Raw genomic sequence first — 12,922 nt, 5'->3', positions numbered from 1 at the left:
TCCATTATGTTCATATACTGATTCATACATTGCATCTTGTCATCCTTCTCCCTCTTCTTCCTCCCCCCCCCCCCCCCCCCGGCTGAGATGCTAGATGCTGAGTTGCTGGGGTTCGGCCTCAGTCAGACTGGCTCTTTCAAATGCCAAATCTATTTAATAATAAGACCTTGAACTTCCACCATGTAGCAGTGAAGGAGACAATGGACCTGACCAGTTAGGAACTGCAATGGAAATCTTGACCTGGTACCTGGAGGTTGTGACTGACTGCCATCTTTCAGTTGGGCTGCAGCAATCCACATTACATGGAAGCAGCCCTTGAAGAAGATCCAGAAGCTACAGCTGGCGCAGAATAAATTTAGTAGAATAACACTTATTTGTTGGGATTGTACTGGCTGTTAGCAGGTTTATGTATCCATTCAATGTGCTGTTTATTATCTATAAAGCCCTTTATGGTCATCATCGCCTTCTGGACCATCTACTCCAAGAGGAATCTGCCCATCCAAAACATGCCAGTCAAGAAGTGCTGTAGTTCCTTCTCAATTGCATCCCTGTTACTCTAGTTTGTCCCCCAAGATCTGGATGAGCCCCGACCAATTCACATTTAGAAAAACATTAAAAGCTGTGCTCTTCCACAGGGCCTTTGGCGAGGTGAACTCTTAGACAGGCAGCAGTACAAGAGGGAGCGTTACATTGTGGTTGCTTCAGTCTGTTTTTGTTTTTTATGATTGTTAGTTTCCTAGAATATGTGGAAGAGACAGCATACATATGCTTGTATAATCTAAAATTAATTAATGAATATTCACTTTATCATATATTTTCTCTAACTAAATATACTATAAATATTCTATTTCACATACATATATTTTTCAATTACCTGCTGTAGAGCAAAGAATTGGTCTGTGCATCACCTGCTCAGCTTAAAACTTCTACTGACCTTTCTAAATTTTGCTTATTTTTACCTCCTTTTCATCAGAATTCTGTCAAACCTTTTCCCAAATTCATTTCAAACTAACTCCACTAATTCTTCCTTCTCCTCCTTCTTTATAGGAGAACAATAATGCCTTTTTTCCAGTCATCAGCCAAAGCTGCAAACTTCACATATATGTTAAACAAGCCACACAGCCACTCTGTATCACTTTCATATTTTAATATTTCTCCAGTTACACCATCTACTGTATATCTGTACCTTATCAGTATTCAACATTCTCACAGCATTTATTACTTCTTTCCCATCAGTGAGGGTTTTTTTTTTTTTTTTTGGTGTGGGGGAAGACACTAAATGTGTTAACTTCAATTCCACTTTTCAATGTATCACTATCATTCCCATAAAAATCTCGAATGTTATGCTTCCAGGAGTTCTCATTTAATTAATTAATTAATTGTTTGGCCTTTTCACCCACTTTCAAAACATCTGCTTTAGTTCTATCAAAACTATTGTATATTTCTCTGCCTCTTTCAACCTTATCCATTTCTTGCCCTTTTTAACTACTTTGTATGCAACAACATTTTTATCTTTATAGATATTACATAATAACTTTCTCATCCTCTCTTTGCAGTGATCATATGCAATTTTTTCTCATCAATATCCTCTTTCTCTTCATCATTCCATTTCACTTTGTTCCAAGCAGCTTCCATATTGTCTTCCTTTATGTCCACTTTCCATTTATTCTAATTGTTGTTAATGTTTTCATACAGTGCTTGTACTTTCTCATCGTACTACCCCTCTAGTTATTTTCACTTTTTTTCTTCCTTGAGCATTTTTTTTCCAAGATCCACTCTTGACACTATCAAGTAATGGTCTGTCCCACATTCACAATTTTTCATCATCCCCATACCCCTTCACATTTCCTTTCAATCATTCATCATAAATGATCAGATGAATCATGTTTTTTAATTCCTTCTTTTGCCATATGTATTTCTGACTAGACATTTTTTTCCCATTATCACCATCACTGGAGTGGAATATGCAGCTATAACCAACTTATTTATTCCTACTTTTGTATTCACCAGTGACAATCTAGATGAAACCAATTCATGCCTTTTATAATTCATAATTAAAACTACACCTTCACATCAGTGGAAGGATTTATCATCTCCATTCCACAACAGCAAATCAGTGACATCCTTCTTCTTTCTCTTAGCTTGATACACACTCAACATCTATTTTTCATTAATCCATTCCTCTTTGTTAATTCATGCACTTTTATTTTATTTTATTTTTATTTTATTTTATTATTTTATTTATCAGTTTATATAGCCACCCATCTCAACAAGTGACTCTGGGAGGCTTTTAAATTCCAGTTCACAATCTTTTATATACTATGGTTATCATCTGATGGACCCAGAAATATTGATCTCTACTACCCATCATAATTTGGATCAACTGAAGTTTCTAAAAATGCATTTTAATAATAAAAGAAAAAAAAATAGGTTACCAGCCATTAACACATGCAACATGTAGCATTTTCTGTTGATAAGCATTGATTGATTGATTGATTGATTGATTGATTGATTATGTGCCACCAAGTTGGTGTCTTCTCTTAGTGACCACATAGACAGTTTTTCTCCATGACGGTCTGTCTCTAACCTGGTCTTTAAGGTCTTCAACAGTGTATTAGTTGCCAATGTAATTGATTCTCTTCATCTTGCTGCTGGTCATCCTCTTCTCTTTCCTTCTATCTTTCCCAGTATTAGAGACTTCTCTAGAGAGCTAGGTCTTCGCATAAGATGTCCGAAGGATAATTTGAGCCTACTCATTTGTGCCACTAGTAAGAACTTTGGGTTGATTTGTCCAATGAGCCATTTGTTTGTTGTCCTGACTGTCTACAGTGTTCTCAGGAGCCTTCCCAAAAGCAAAATTCAAAGGTATCAATACTCTTCCTATCCTGATTCTTCAAAGTACAACTTTCATTTCTATAGTGTCACAGAAAATACAATGGCTTGCAAAATTCTGATCTTTGTAGGTATAGACATATCATGCAATGTGAATATTTTTTTTCTAAAGCTTTCATGGCTGTCCTACCAAGTGCTAGTTCTGACTAAATTGCCACTGATGGACTTCCTTCTCTGTAGCACCCAGGCTTGCTAATCAGTTATGTGAACTCTTCTGTCATCTACAAAAAAAAAAAAAAAATCCTCAGAAGCAGCAAAGCAGCATTAGAGCCTTCTCCAGATTAGGCCTTTGCATAATGAGTCTGAAGTAGGATAATTTGAGCCTGGTCATTTGTGCCTTGAGTGAGAACTCTGGGTTTATTTGTTTGATGATCCATGGTTTTCTTGGCTGTCCATGGTACTCTCAGGTGCCTTCTTAAACACCAAAGTTCAAAAGTGTCAATACTCTTCCTGTCCTTCTTCAAAACCCAACTTTTGCTTCCAGAGAATGTCACAGGGAATACCTTGGCTTGTACTATTCTGATATTTGTAGGTATAGACATATCAGGGCATCTGAATATCTTTTCAAAGGCCTAACAGTAGGGATCATTCCAATCGGTTTTGGCTCATTGGGGCCTGTATGCCATAAGCACAATCAAACTCCATATTTACATCAGGCATGTTCATGCTGTTCTATGCAAGCTAGGATCTCTAGTCTAGAAACTGCCTTGCAAGCCAACCTATTGCTGCTTGCATCTCACCAACTAGGAGGCATAGACAGTATGCTGGCATACTCACAATGCAGAAGAGGCCGTTTAAGTAAATGTTTGCACAAGGCTGATTGTTGAAGAACTTGTTTATACTGTAAGTTTACAGTGAATACAATGTGGCTACTAGTTCATCCATTACAGTGATTTTTCTTTTCTGCATTTCTTCATAGTGCTTGCAAATCAAAAATTTTGAGAGAACTGTTTTTCAAGGATACTAAATCCTTGAAAAAGGATTCATAGACTCATTTTCACCATTGAGAAAGTCCTAGACAATGGACAGTTAAGGAGTTATTACTCTCTGCCTACCTGGTGTGCCATTCCCACTTCTGTTATCCATGCCTGAACCTGCAATGACTGATGTTTGTTGCCTGTCCATGGAAAGAATGTGATAGGTTTCACAATCCAATCAGGTCATTATCAATGCCTGTTTTATATGCATAGATTAACTAATGTGCACATAGGTAACACTACTTCTGCATTATCCTTGCTTCCAAATGTGCTGGACTGCATTTCCCTGATTCCCAGCAAGTTCTAAAACTGTAACTCTCTAACCTGTTATAAGTATAATAAGAGAGAGAAAGAAAGAAATGGAGGTATAGGTGTATGTAATGCACACAAAGACAGAGACATTTCTAAACTAGTGAGAATAACAAATTACTACTGACCTTTTAAATCATTTGTAATGGCGAGAGAAAGGGAAAATTTAGAAAGTGAACCAACTAATAAAACAAAATTTAAACTGGTTGATCTGGTTAGTTTAATGACATAGTTGTCATATATCTAACTAGTTGTTTTTCCTTTTAGCAGATAAAGATGGCACAGATCCAGAGGATATAAGTGATGACAACAGCATCAAAACAAAGAGAAACAAGTAAGTCTTAAGGCTATTTTTTTTTTAAAAAAGGAGGAGAAGGCCAATGCTGGCAAAAAAATCTCCTCTTCCTCTTCCCTCCTCCCTCCTCCCTCCTCCCTCCTCCCTCCTCCCTCCTCCCTCCTTCCTCCTTCCTCCTTCCTCCTTCTTCTAAATCACTTTAGGCATAAAGACAGAAATCATGATCAGATGCTCCAGAGCTATAGTACAATCATTCTTCTTATAATGAACTATTGTGTCCTTCTGAAATTTTTGAACTGTATTGAAGCCTAACATATTCCTAAGAAATCACAGATTCAGAGAATATAAGGATTGGCAGTACCCTTGGAGATCATCTCATCCAAACTGCTACCCAGTGCAGTAATCCAGTAAAACAGCATCTCTGCCCGATAATCATCCAGCCTCTTTTTAAACACCTCCAGAAAAGAAGAGTTTACCACCTCCTAAGGAAGTTTGGGCCATTGTTGAATAGATGTTACTGCTGGGAATTTTTTTTTTTTTGATAGTCAATCAAAATCAATTTCCTTATAATTTAAAGTCATTGCTTCTTGCTCTGTCTTTTGGATGCCCTGTATAATGCAAGTATATACATTGTTTAGTGATTGCCGTGTTGCCTGTCACACTGAATTAGATAGATAGATGGCCATTCATGAATGAGGAATACCTAATTAAAGAAAGAAACAGGAATGAAAAGGCTCCTTTTGGGTCCATTGCTGATACTGAATACATATTGAGATGAAAAATTCTGCTGTGGAGATAACAAATCTAAATATCCTAGTGAAAGTTCTGCCAGCCAAGACCGCTGTATAAAAAATTGTTTTAGTCCTGATTAGTTCAACAATATGAGTTTAATTTCACAGATGAACAAAGAAGTCAAAACATATTTTTTTAAGAACAAATCCTGGATTGTTGCCTCCCTCCCAAATGCCAGTGGAATGGCCATGAACAGGCGTAGCTTCACTAAATCTTCATCATAATTTACTAACCTCTACAGAAATGAAAGTTGAACTTTGAAGAAGCAGAATATAAAGAATGACACCTTTGAATTTTGATGTTGGAAAAGACTCCTGTGAATATCATGAATAACCAAGAAAACTAACATAGGACAAATCAATCCAGAGTTCTCACTCGAGGCACATATCACCAGGTTCAAATTATCATGTTTTGGCCACATTATGTGAAGACCCAGCTCTCTTGAGAAGTCCGTAATGCTGAGAAAGGTGGAAGAGAAGAGGCCAATCAGCAGCAAGATGGATGGATTCGTTATAGCAGTGGTGGTTTCTCTGTTACTGCTGAAAGTGACCAAAAGGCCAGTTTCAGGACAGATCATCATGGAAAAGGTCTGTCTACGTGGTTGCCATGGGCTGACAAGGACCTGATAAAAATCAATCAATCAATCAATCAATCAATCAATCAATCAATCAACTAGCTAAGAAAAAGGCTACTCTTAGAGATGTTCAACTATTTCAGACATGTCAGAAGACAATGAAACAATCTCTTTTCTCAACTAGAGAATAACTAATTAAATCTCAATTCCTATGTTAATTACTAATTGTCAGTACAAAGGAAGAATGAGTGAGTGAGTGAGAGATCTTTCTCTTCTGTTCCTCAAACCGAGTGTAGACTACCTATGGCTCTTGAGATATTGCTGAATTACAGCTTTCAGTCCCTAGGAAACATCCAAGTGATGAGAAAAGTTTTGTTCCAAGACTTCTTATATCTAGTCTAATCACTACACCACACAGGTTTTCTAAAATTTCCTTTACAACTCCTAGGAACTTTACAGAAACTGTCTTCAAATAAAATTTCTCTAGGGGTTTTATTTAACCTTTGCAGAATAGAGGAAGAAACAAAACTATTTTGGCCTGAACAGTGGACATCTCATGGAATAAACAAACCTACTACCCACAATCATGAATAATTATTTTACAAATGAGAGTAAGGTGCTATGCTCTTAACTGTGGTAACTATCTGAACTCATCCCTTTTTTTAGATTCCTAGTGATAATATATATTTTATTATAAATATTCATATTGATATTTTGTTTTCATGTTTAGATAATGATAAACAACATTAAAATGATACAATGTTAAGAAAAAGTATAGTCAACTCCATTTATATATCCTTCAAACTCCAGAGTTTTAATACACTGGTTTAACACTCTTTAATTTGCATAGTGGTATAATTCATTTTTCTTTTATGGTAGTTTTAGGTGCAAATATAAATTCACAACTATTTGATTTGTTGAATCATTTTAATTAACTATACTGAAAGAAAGAGATTCTCTCCAGCTGCCTTTGCTGATGATTTAGCTTTCTGGTTCCTATCCATTTCACTGACTATAAATGCTTGGTAGTTACCAGAAATTAGATTGGAAGTTTCATAGATCATATTACAGAATGTTATAATTTGAAAGAATTAAAATAGCTAATACAATATCCAAGTCACTATTCTAATATGAAAAGTGACAATTTGATGGCTTTAGTGCTACTAATACCTTGCAATACCCATTTCAGTATAATTTAAGAGTGAAATTGCGTAATGCGATTATTGATGGCAAGAAGATAATAAGTTAGGACCCATATTGCTTAACTGGGGAATGCAATTCATTACCTGAAAGTTGATTTTAGCATTTCTATTACAACTGACCTCTCTTTTTCTCTCTCACTAGTTTCTAATTTTTGGTTGATTTCACTTGGTGTCCAAGTTGTGTTGCTACTGAACATCAGCCTCCTTTTATTAAGTTTTAAAAACTAGTTTCTGAAAAACAGTGATACATTTAAAACAGGAACTTGATTTTTCAAATGATAGAATATTAGCAGCCCATGTCCCTCACTGATGTGTTCTGCAACCTCAGAATCTGGAGACGTGCAGTTGAATATATAGATTTCTTCAGAATATATTTCACTTGGACATCTGGATATCTAGGACCCTTCCTTTTTAAAAAAGTTCCAACATTCTGGAAATTAGCCCTTCAAATTAAAAAGTGTAAATATAATACCTTTTCCAGACTGCTGTGGTTATGCAAAAAAATCTGTTGCACTTTTCAGATGAGATCAAATAAAATAGATGGCTAGGTCGTAAGGCAGAGCTCTGTTAGCCTGATTTCTATTTGTTGTATTGTTAATCATTCCTTCTTAAAGAAGAAACAAGTACAAAGTAAGTTGGGGTGGGGTGGGGAACCAATGACGGTTCTTGTTTTAAATTTCTTGACAGGAAGAAAACAACCAAGCTAGGTAGTTAAATCACTTTTTTTGTTGTTCTTGCCTTCGAGTCAGTGGACTCCTGGTGACTGCCTGGACTAGTCCCTGTAGTTTTCTTGGCAAGATTTTCAGAAGTGGTTTGCCATTGCTTTCTTCCTAGGGCTGAGAGAGAGTGACTGGCTGGGTTTATGCTTTAGGCAGGACTAGAACTCACAAACTCCTGGATTCTAGTCTGATGCCTTAACCACTACACCAACCTGGCTCTCGGTTAAATCGCTATTTCAGGCCAAATCCTCTATTTGAATCTCAGGGTTAATCACTTCTTCACACTCTTTCTTAAGTAAGCATATAGTAAGTGCACTGAGTAATAGAAGTGGAATATAAAAATATCTTCTTACTTCATTGTTTTCCAAGTCCTATTACCTTAAAGTAGGAAATGTCTTGGGAAGGTTTTTCTGGCCAAAGGCTCCCAAAATAAGGTATTTAGTGAATGATTTCAGACCCTGACAAGTCTTGCCAGTAAGAATAGACTAGGCAGTATCAATCATGTAGAAGGCTGCTGCACTTTTACTTATTGTTTTTAGTTATCTTCTTGTCATATTTCTCCCACCCCATCGTCTTTTCCTTTTCTACCCTGTCTTGTTAAGAAAAAAAAAAGGGGGGGGAGGGATTCTTCATGTGATTGGCTGAACTTATTTAACATGCCCATGTTATCAGGCACCATGAACATGCCCAAAGATTCTTTATACATTTCACTGAGCACCCAATGAATTCCATTTTAGATTTTTGCCTAAATGGACAAACGTTGATGTGTAGCTCTTGAAAATGATGCAGACATTTGGAATGAGAACACTGGTAGTAGCCCTTTTCCTGCACCTTTTGTTAGTTTATATGAAAAAGCCAATTTTTAATGGGTTAAAAGTTTGTTCTAACACCATAGCTTTGTGCTGTTACATTTTACTAATAGCATGATAATGGAGTGGGTCAGATAAAAAATTAACAGATACCTTCCAAATACACTGCAGAGAAAGATTTATTGCTTATATTTTCCTAGTTGCTGTTGAGCTTCTAAAGTTTACCAAGAGTTTAAAAATGCATATTTCACTTTGTGTATCTCTTATATTATTTAAGGCTGGAAAATTCACAGAACACTGAGCTAGAAAAAATAACAATGGAAAAGAAAAATGTGAAAACATCAGAACATCAGATTACGCTTCCCTTGGAGGAACGCATTACTCATTTTCGAGATATGCTTCTGGAAAGAGGGGTAAGAAATTGGCTGGGATTGTCTTGATTCCTGTAATATAGGACAACAGGATATAATTTCAATATATACGTACATTGCAAGAGTCTATTGGTTTAGACCGGTTGTTAATATTACTTTCTTATCAATAGTTAACACCTTTTGCTATTACGTTATTGCCATTTATTGTACATAAGGTTAGATATTGTAAAGGAAACAATATGCATATGATTTGTGCTTATCATCTTTCTTGATCCTGTGCATGTTTGCTTATGCTGTCTGAAGCATTGCTATTTCCATGTAGCAGTTCAGTAACGTAAGTTTCTCCAACCTGGTGCCCTCCAGACACTTGGATTACAGCTCTATAATATCCACCCAGCATAGGTAATAAAATGGGAACTATGGAGTCATAGTTCAGTCTAGAAGGTAGTAGCAGACTGGGGAATATTAAATCATCTGATGAGGACCTATTTCAGTATATTGAGTTACATGCAAATTCCAATCTCTGATGTCTAGCTCGTCTTAAATAATTATGTCATCTACACTTCTAAACTATTTGATGTGGATTTAATTATATTATTCATGATTATCTTCTAAATTCATCATAAAACAGGACCGGTTAAATTGTAAAAGAAATCATTTTGAAATATTAAAATTATTGGCTGATTATGCAATCATTTATTTAGCAGTTGTGATACAATGGAACTCATTGAGTTAATATTTTTATTTTGCTTTATCTTGCAGTGGTAATACTTGAAATTCCAGGTACTGCAAGGGAAATCACAGTGACCCTTATAATACAATTGCCATTCTCCATTTTGGCACGATGCTGATTGGAAGGGAAAGAATGTTGTGATCTTCTCTGTCCAAATATCTGCATCATTTCAACAGAGCCCCAACCCATGACACTGCATTAGAGAGAAGCAGCTTCTTCAGTACAATGACTGGATGCAATGATCACTTAGAAAAGTAATTTTAGCATCTAGGAAACAAATGTGTATTGAAATTAATTGGATATTCATGCTAGTCTTAAGAGCTTTCTTGCATTTATTTTTAGTTAACTTCACTTGCAGGTTGCTTTGAAGACCAGGCTTACAGATTTATTCCATATCCTCTAAAAATACAAATTACAAGTCATTAAAATTGGTGTTGCTGTTCAGGTTCTCTGCACACATCTCATAATCTTTATACTTTAATTTTTCTTCAGAAATAATAGCAACATTACCCATTACAAATAAGGCTTGTGAGTAAGTGGAGATGAAGGGCACATAAGGCAGGAGTAGCTCTACTAGGCAGTTGCAGTAAATACAAGAATAAGTCCTTTGACATGCTAAAAATAATATTTTTAAATTGTGGTATAAATGTTTATTGATCAGAATTGACCACATAAAAATTGTAAACAGAAATTGTCTCATGGCATAATCACCAGGTGCTGATGAATAGTTAAAGGCAGAAATTGGATGTTATTTAATAATGAAGTTTGGTAATTTGTATGTCCAGCTGCCACATACTCAACCAAAGAGGTAGTCCTTGTTTAGCAACTGCCTCAGAAAGTGACCGTTCATAGTTATGATGGTGATGAAAAATAAACTTTGCAACCAATGCCTGCATTTACAACCTTTGCAGAGTCTCTCTCTCTCAGTCACATGTTCTCCATTACAGTCAGTTAGTACACATTGTTCCGTGCCTGATCTGCTCCCCCACTGCCCATAGAGCAGAGAGTTTGCCTAAACAAACTACTGTATCTCTTCCTAAGCTACTTTTCTCCACAGTGCAACATGTCCCTAAAAAGTGCTAACCACAACTTAACAAGCTCAGCTCTGTGACTTTAATTAGTTGATCAGAACCTTCCCACAGGCTTGCTCTGCTGCCTGACACTGACAAGACCCTAATCAGTTTCACAATGAAGGCCTTTTTGTCTACTAAGCTGCTGGTGGGTTAAGCAGGGAGCTCACTAGGCAAACAGCCAGCGTTAGCGCATTCCTTTCAATGTCCATTCCCCATTGTGTGCCTGCTTACTCTCTTGTAATCCCTTCCTCTACAATGAATGTAAATGCAAACATTATTTCCCTTCTTGCTAATTATCCCAGCCCTAGAGTGAGCATTCCAAGCGGTGGGGGAGTGGTGAAAAAGAGCTATAAAATTTGCTTTTCTGCCTGGCTTCCTCATGAGTTGAGTTCTGGAAATCTTCTCTGCCATTTAGGCTCACCTGGCTGTTTGGGGTTGTATCCTTCTGATGCTCTAAAGCAAAGGAAAGTTGAAGTAAAATCATAAGCACAGCTGTGGTCATGTGATTTTCACTTAGCAACTGCTTTGCTTAACAACCAAGTTGCCAGTCCCAGTTGTGATCACTAAATGAGGATTCCTTGTATTGGATCTCTGGTTAGGAGTAGAAAAATCTTTCAGAGTATCCTGAGCCTATTGAACATGACTAGTGGTGGTGGATATGAAATTGCAGCTAGCTTCCTTACCCAATGCTGTAGCCTGATGAATTGGAGATTCTGAAGAATTCTTGGTTTGTTCTAATAAAGGAATTGTCCTCCCATGAATTTAAGCTTGAACTATAAATAAACTTGGTTAATTTTTTGACACTCCCAATAGATAAAGGAGGATGGAAAATGTACATGGTGGCCAACTGAAAGGCAGTGACTTTCATAGTGAATTAGCCCAGTGTCTCTTCAGCTTAAAGCCTCTTGAATTGCTGAAATGTTCAGAAAGCCTCTGAACAAAATCTGAACATGCATAGAAAGAGTAAAAGCTGGATAAGAATTCATCTGAATACATGCTGGGTTAACAACATTTGCTAAAAAGGTAAATCTTAGTCAATGGGATGGCCATAATCATTCTATTATTAGATTCCCAATCTACTGTATATGATACCATCTTTTCAGATCTTTTTAAACAAAAATATCACTTTTTATTTACTTTCTAGTCTAAGTTTAGGAAACAAATATTTTCTTTTCTTTTTCCTAGTTCTTGTAGCCCATTTTTCTTTTAATCTAAATTCCTATGATGACTTTTTTGCTTCTGCTACAATAATAAATTATATTATTGCAAATGGAAATACTGTACATTATAATATTTTTTAGCAAGATATTGGTATCTACTTCTGATTTAATTCCCAAGCCTTTAGAACATTGTTTATGTCCCTTTCATGAACATTTTTTTCAGGTCTCTGCCTTTTCCACATGGGAAAAAGAACTTCACAAAATTGTATTTGATCCACGTTATCTTCTACTCAACTCAGAAGAACGTAAACAGGTGAGTTCTACTTTTGATGGCTTTTTTTTTAATTACGGTATAGAGTAAAATGGATCATAAAATTTAAATAATAAAGTAAATAATTTCATTAAAGGTCAAATTGCATTGTCAGTTTTAGAACATCAATAAAAATGTACAACATGTAAAAAATGGGTTATTATTAAACTGCACATTTTAATAGCCAGGGAGATTTAAATCAGTCTTCACTTGGTGCCATAAAGAAAGCCCCAGATCATTCTCTATCAAGAGGCGTTTTATGATTAGATGTTATCACCCACAAGGTTTTTTCTTTCTTTCTTAGCTACACAACATTTTTATAAAAAGTATTTTACATTTTAATTTGGGCTGTATAAGGCACCTTCGGTAAACATGGCATGCGTATGTTATAACATTTGGGGTATTTGACTCTATGTTTTAAAGATAAAGTAAGAAACAGGGAGAATTTGTACTATTTATACCATATTAGTTCTGAGGTTTATATGGAGCACTGGCTGGTAGATCCTGAGTTGCACATGCTGATATGGACCCATCAAGTACTTCCATGCATTCATATGGACATGTGGAAATCCATGTATGTTTGTCTCTCTCTGCCACACATGTGTGGATATATATTTGCAGCTGGCTAGGGAATTCTTGAAGTCCACACATCTTAAAATTGCCAAGTTTGAGAAACACTGTCAAACTCTCCCCCCACTTTCCACTC

General features: G+C 36.1%; 1 protein-coding gene across 1 annotated transcript in view; it reads left to right on the top strand.

Annotated features, from left to right (window-relative positions):
- TCERG1L (transcription elongation regulator 1 like) overlaps window positions 1–12,922 on the top strand; it is a 187,495-nt gene that overhangs the window by 163,155 nt on the left and 11,418 nt on the right. The window contains exons 9-11 of the mRNA XM_088131949.1: window positions 4,446–4,512; window positions 8,847–8,982; window positions 12,130–12,219. Of these exons, the coding sequence (XP_087988075.1) occupies window positions 4,446–4,512; window positions 8,847–8,982; window positions 12,130–12,219 (293 nt within the window). The remainder of the gene's footprint in view (window positions 1–4,445; window positions 4,513–8,846; window positions 8,983–12,129; window positions 12,220–12,922) is intronic.

Source organism: Python bivittatus, unplaced genomic scaffold (assembly GCF_059951505.1).
Source record: "Python bivittatus isolate LINGU-HERP-01145 unplaced genomic scaffold, Pbiv_v1 ctg000980_np1212, whole genome shotgun sequence".
NCBI classification, from domain to species: Eukaryota; Metazoa; Chordata; class Lepidosauria; order Squamata; family Pythonidae; genus Python; species Python bivittatus.
This window is presented reverse-complemented; position numbering and strand designations above follow the sequence as displayed.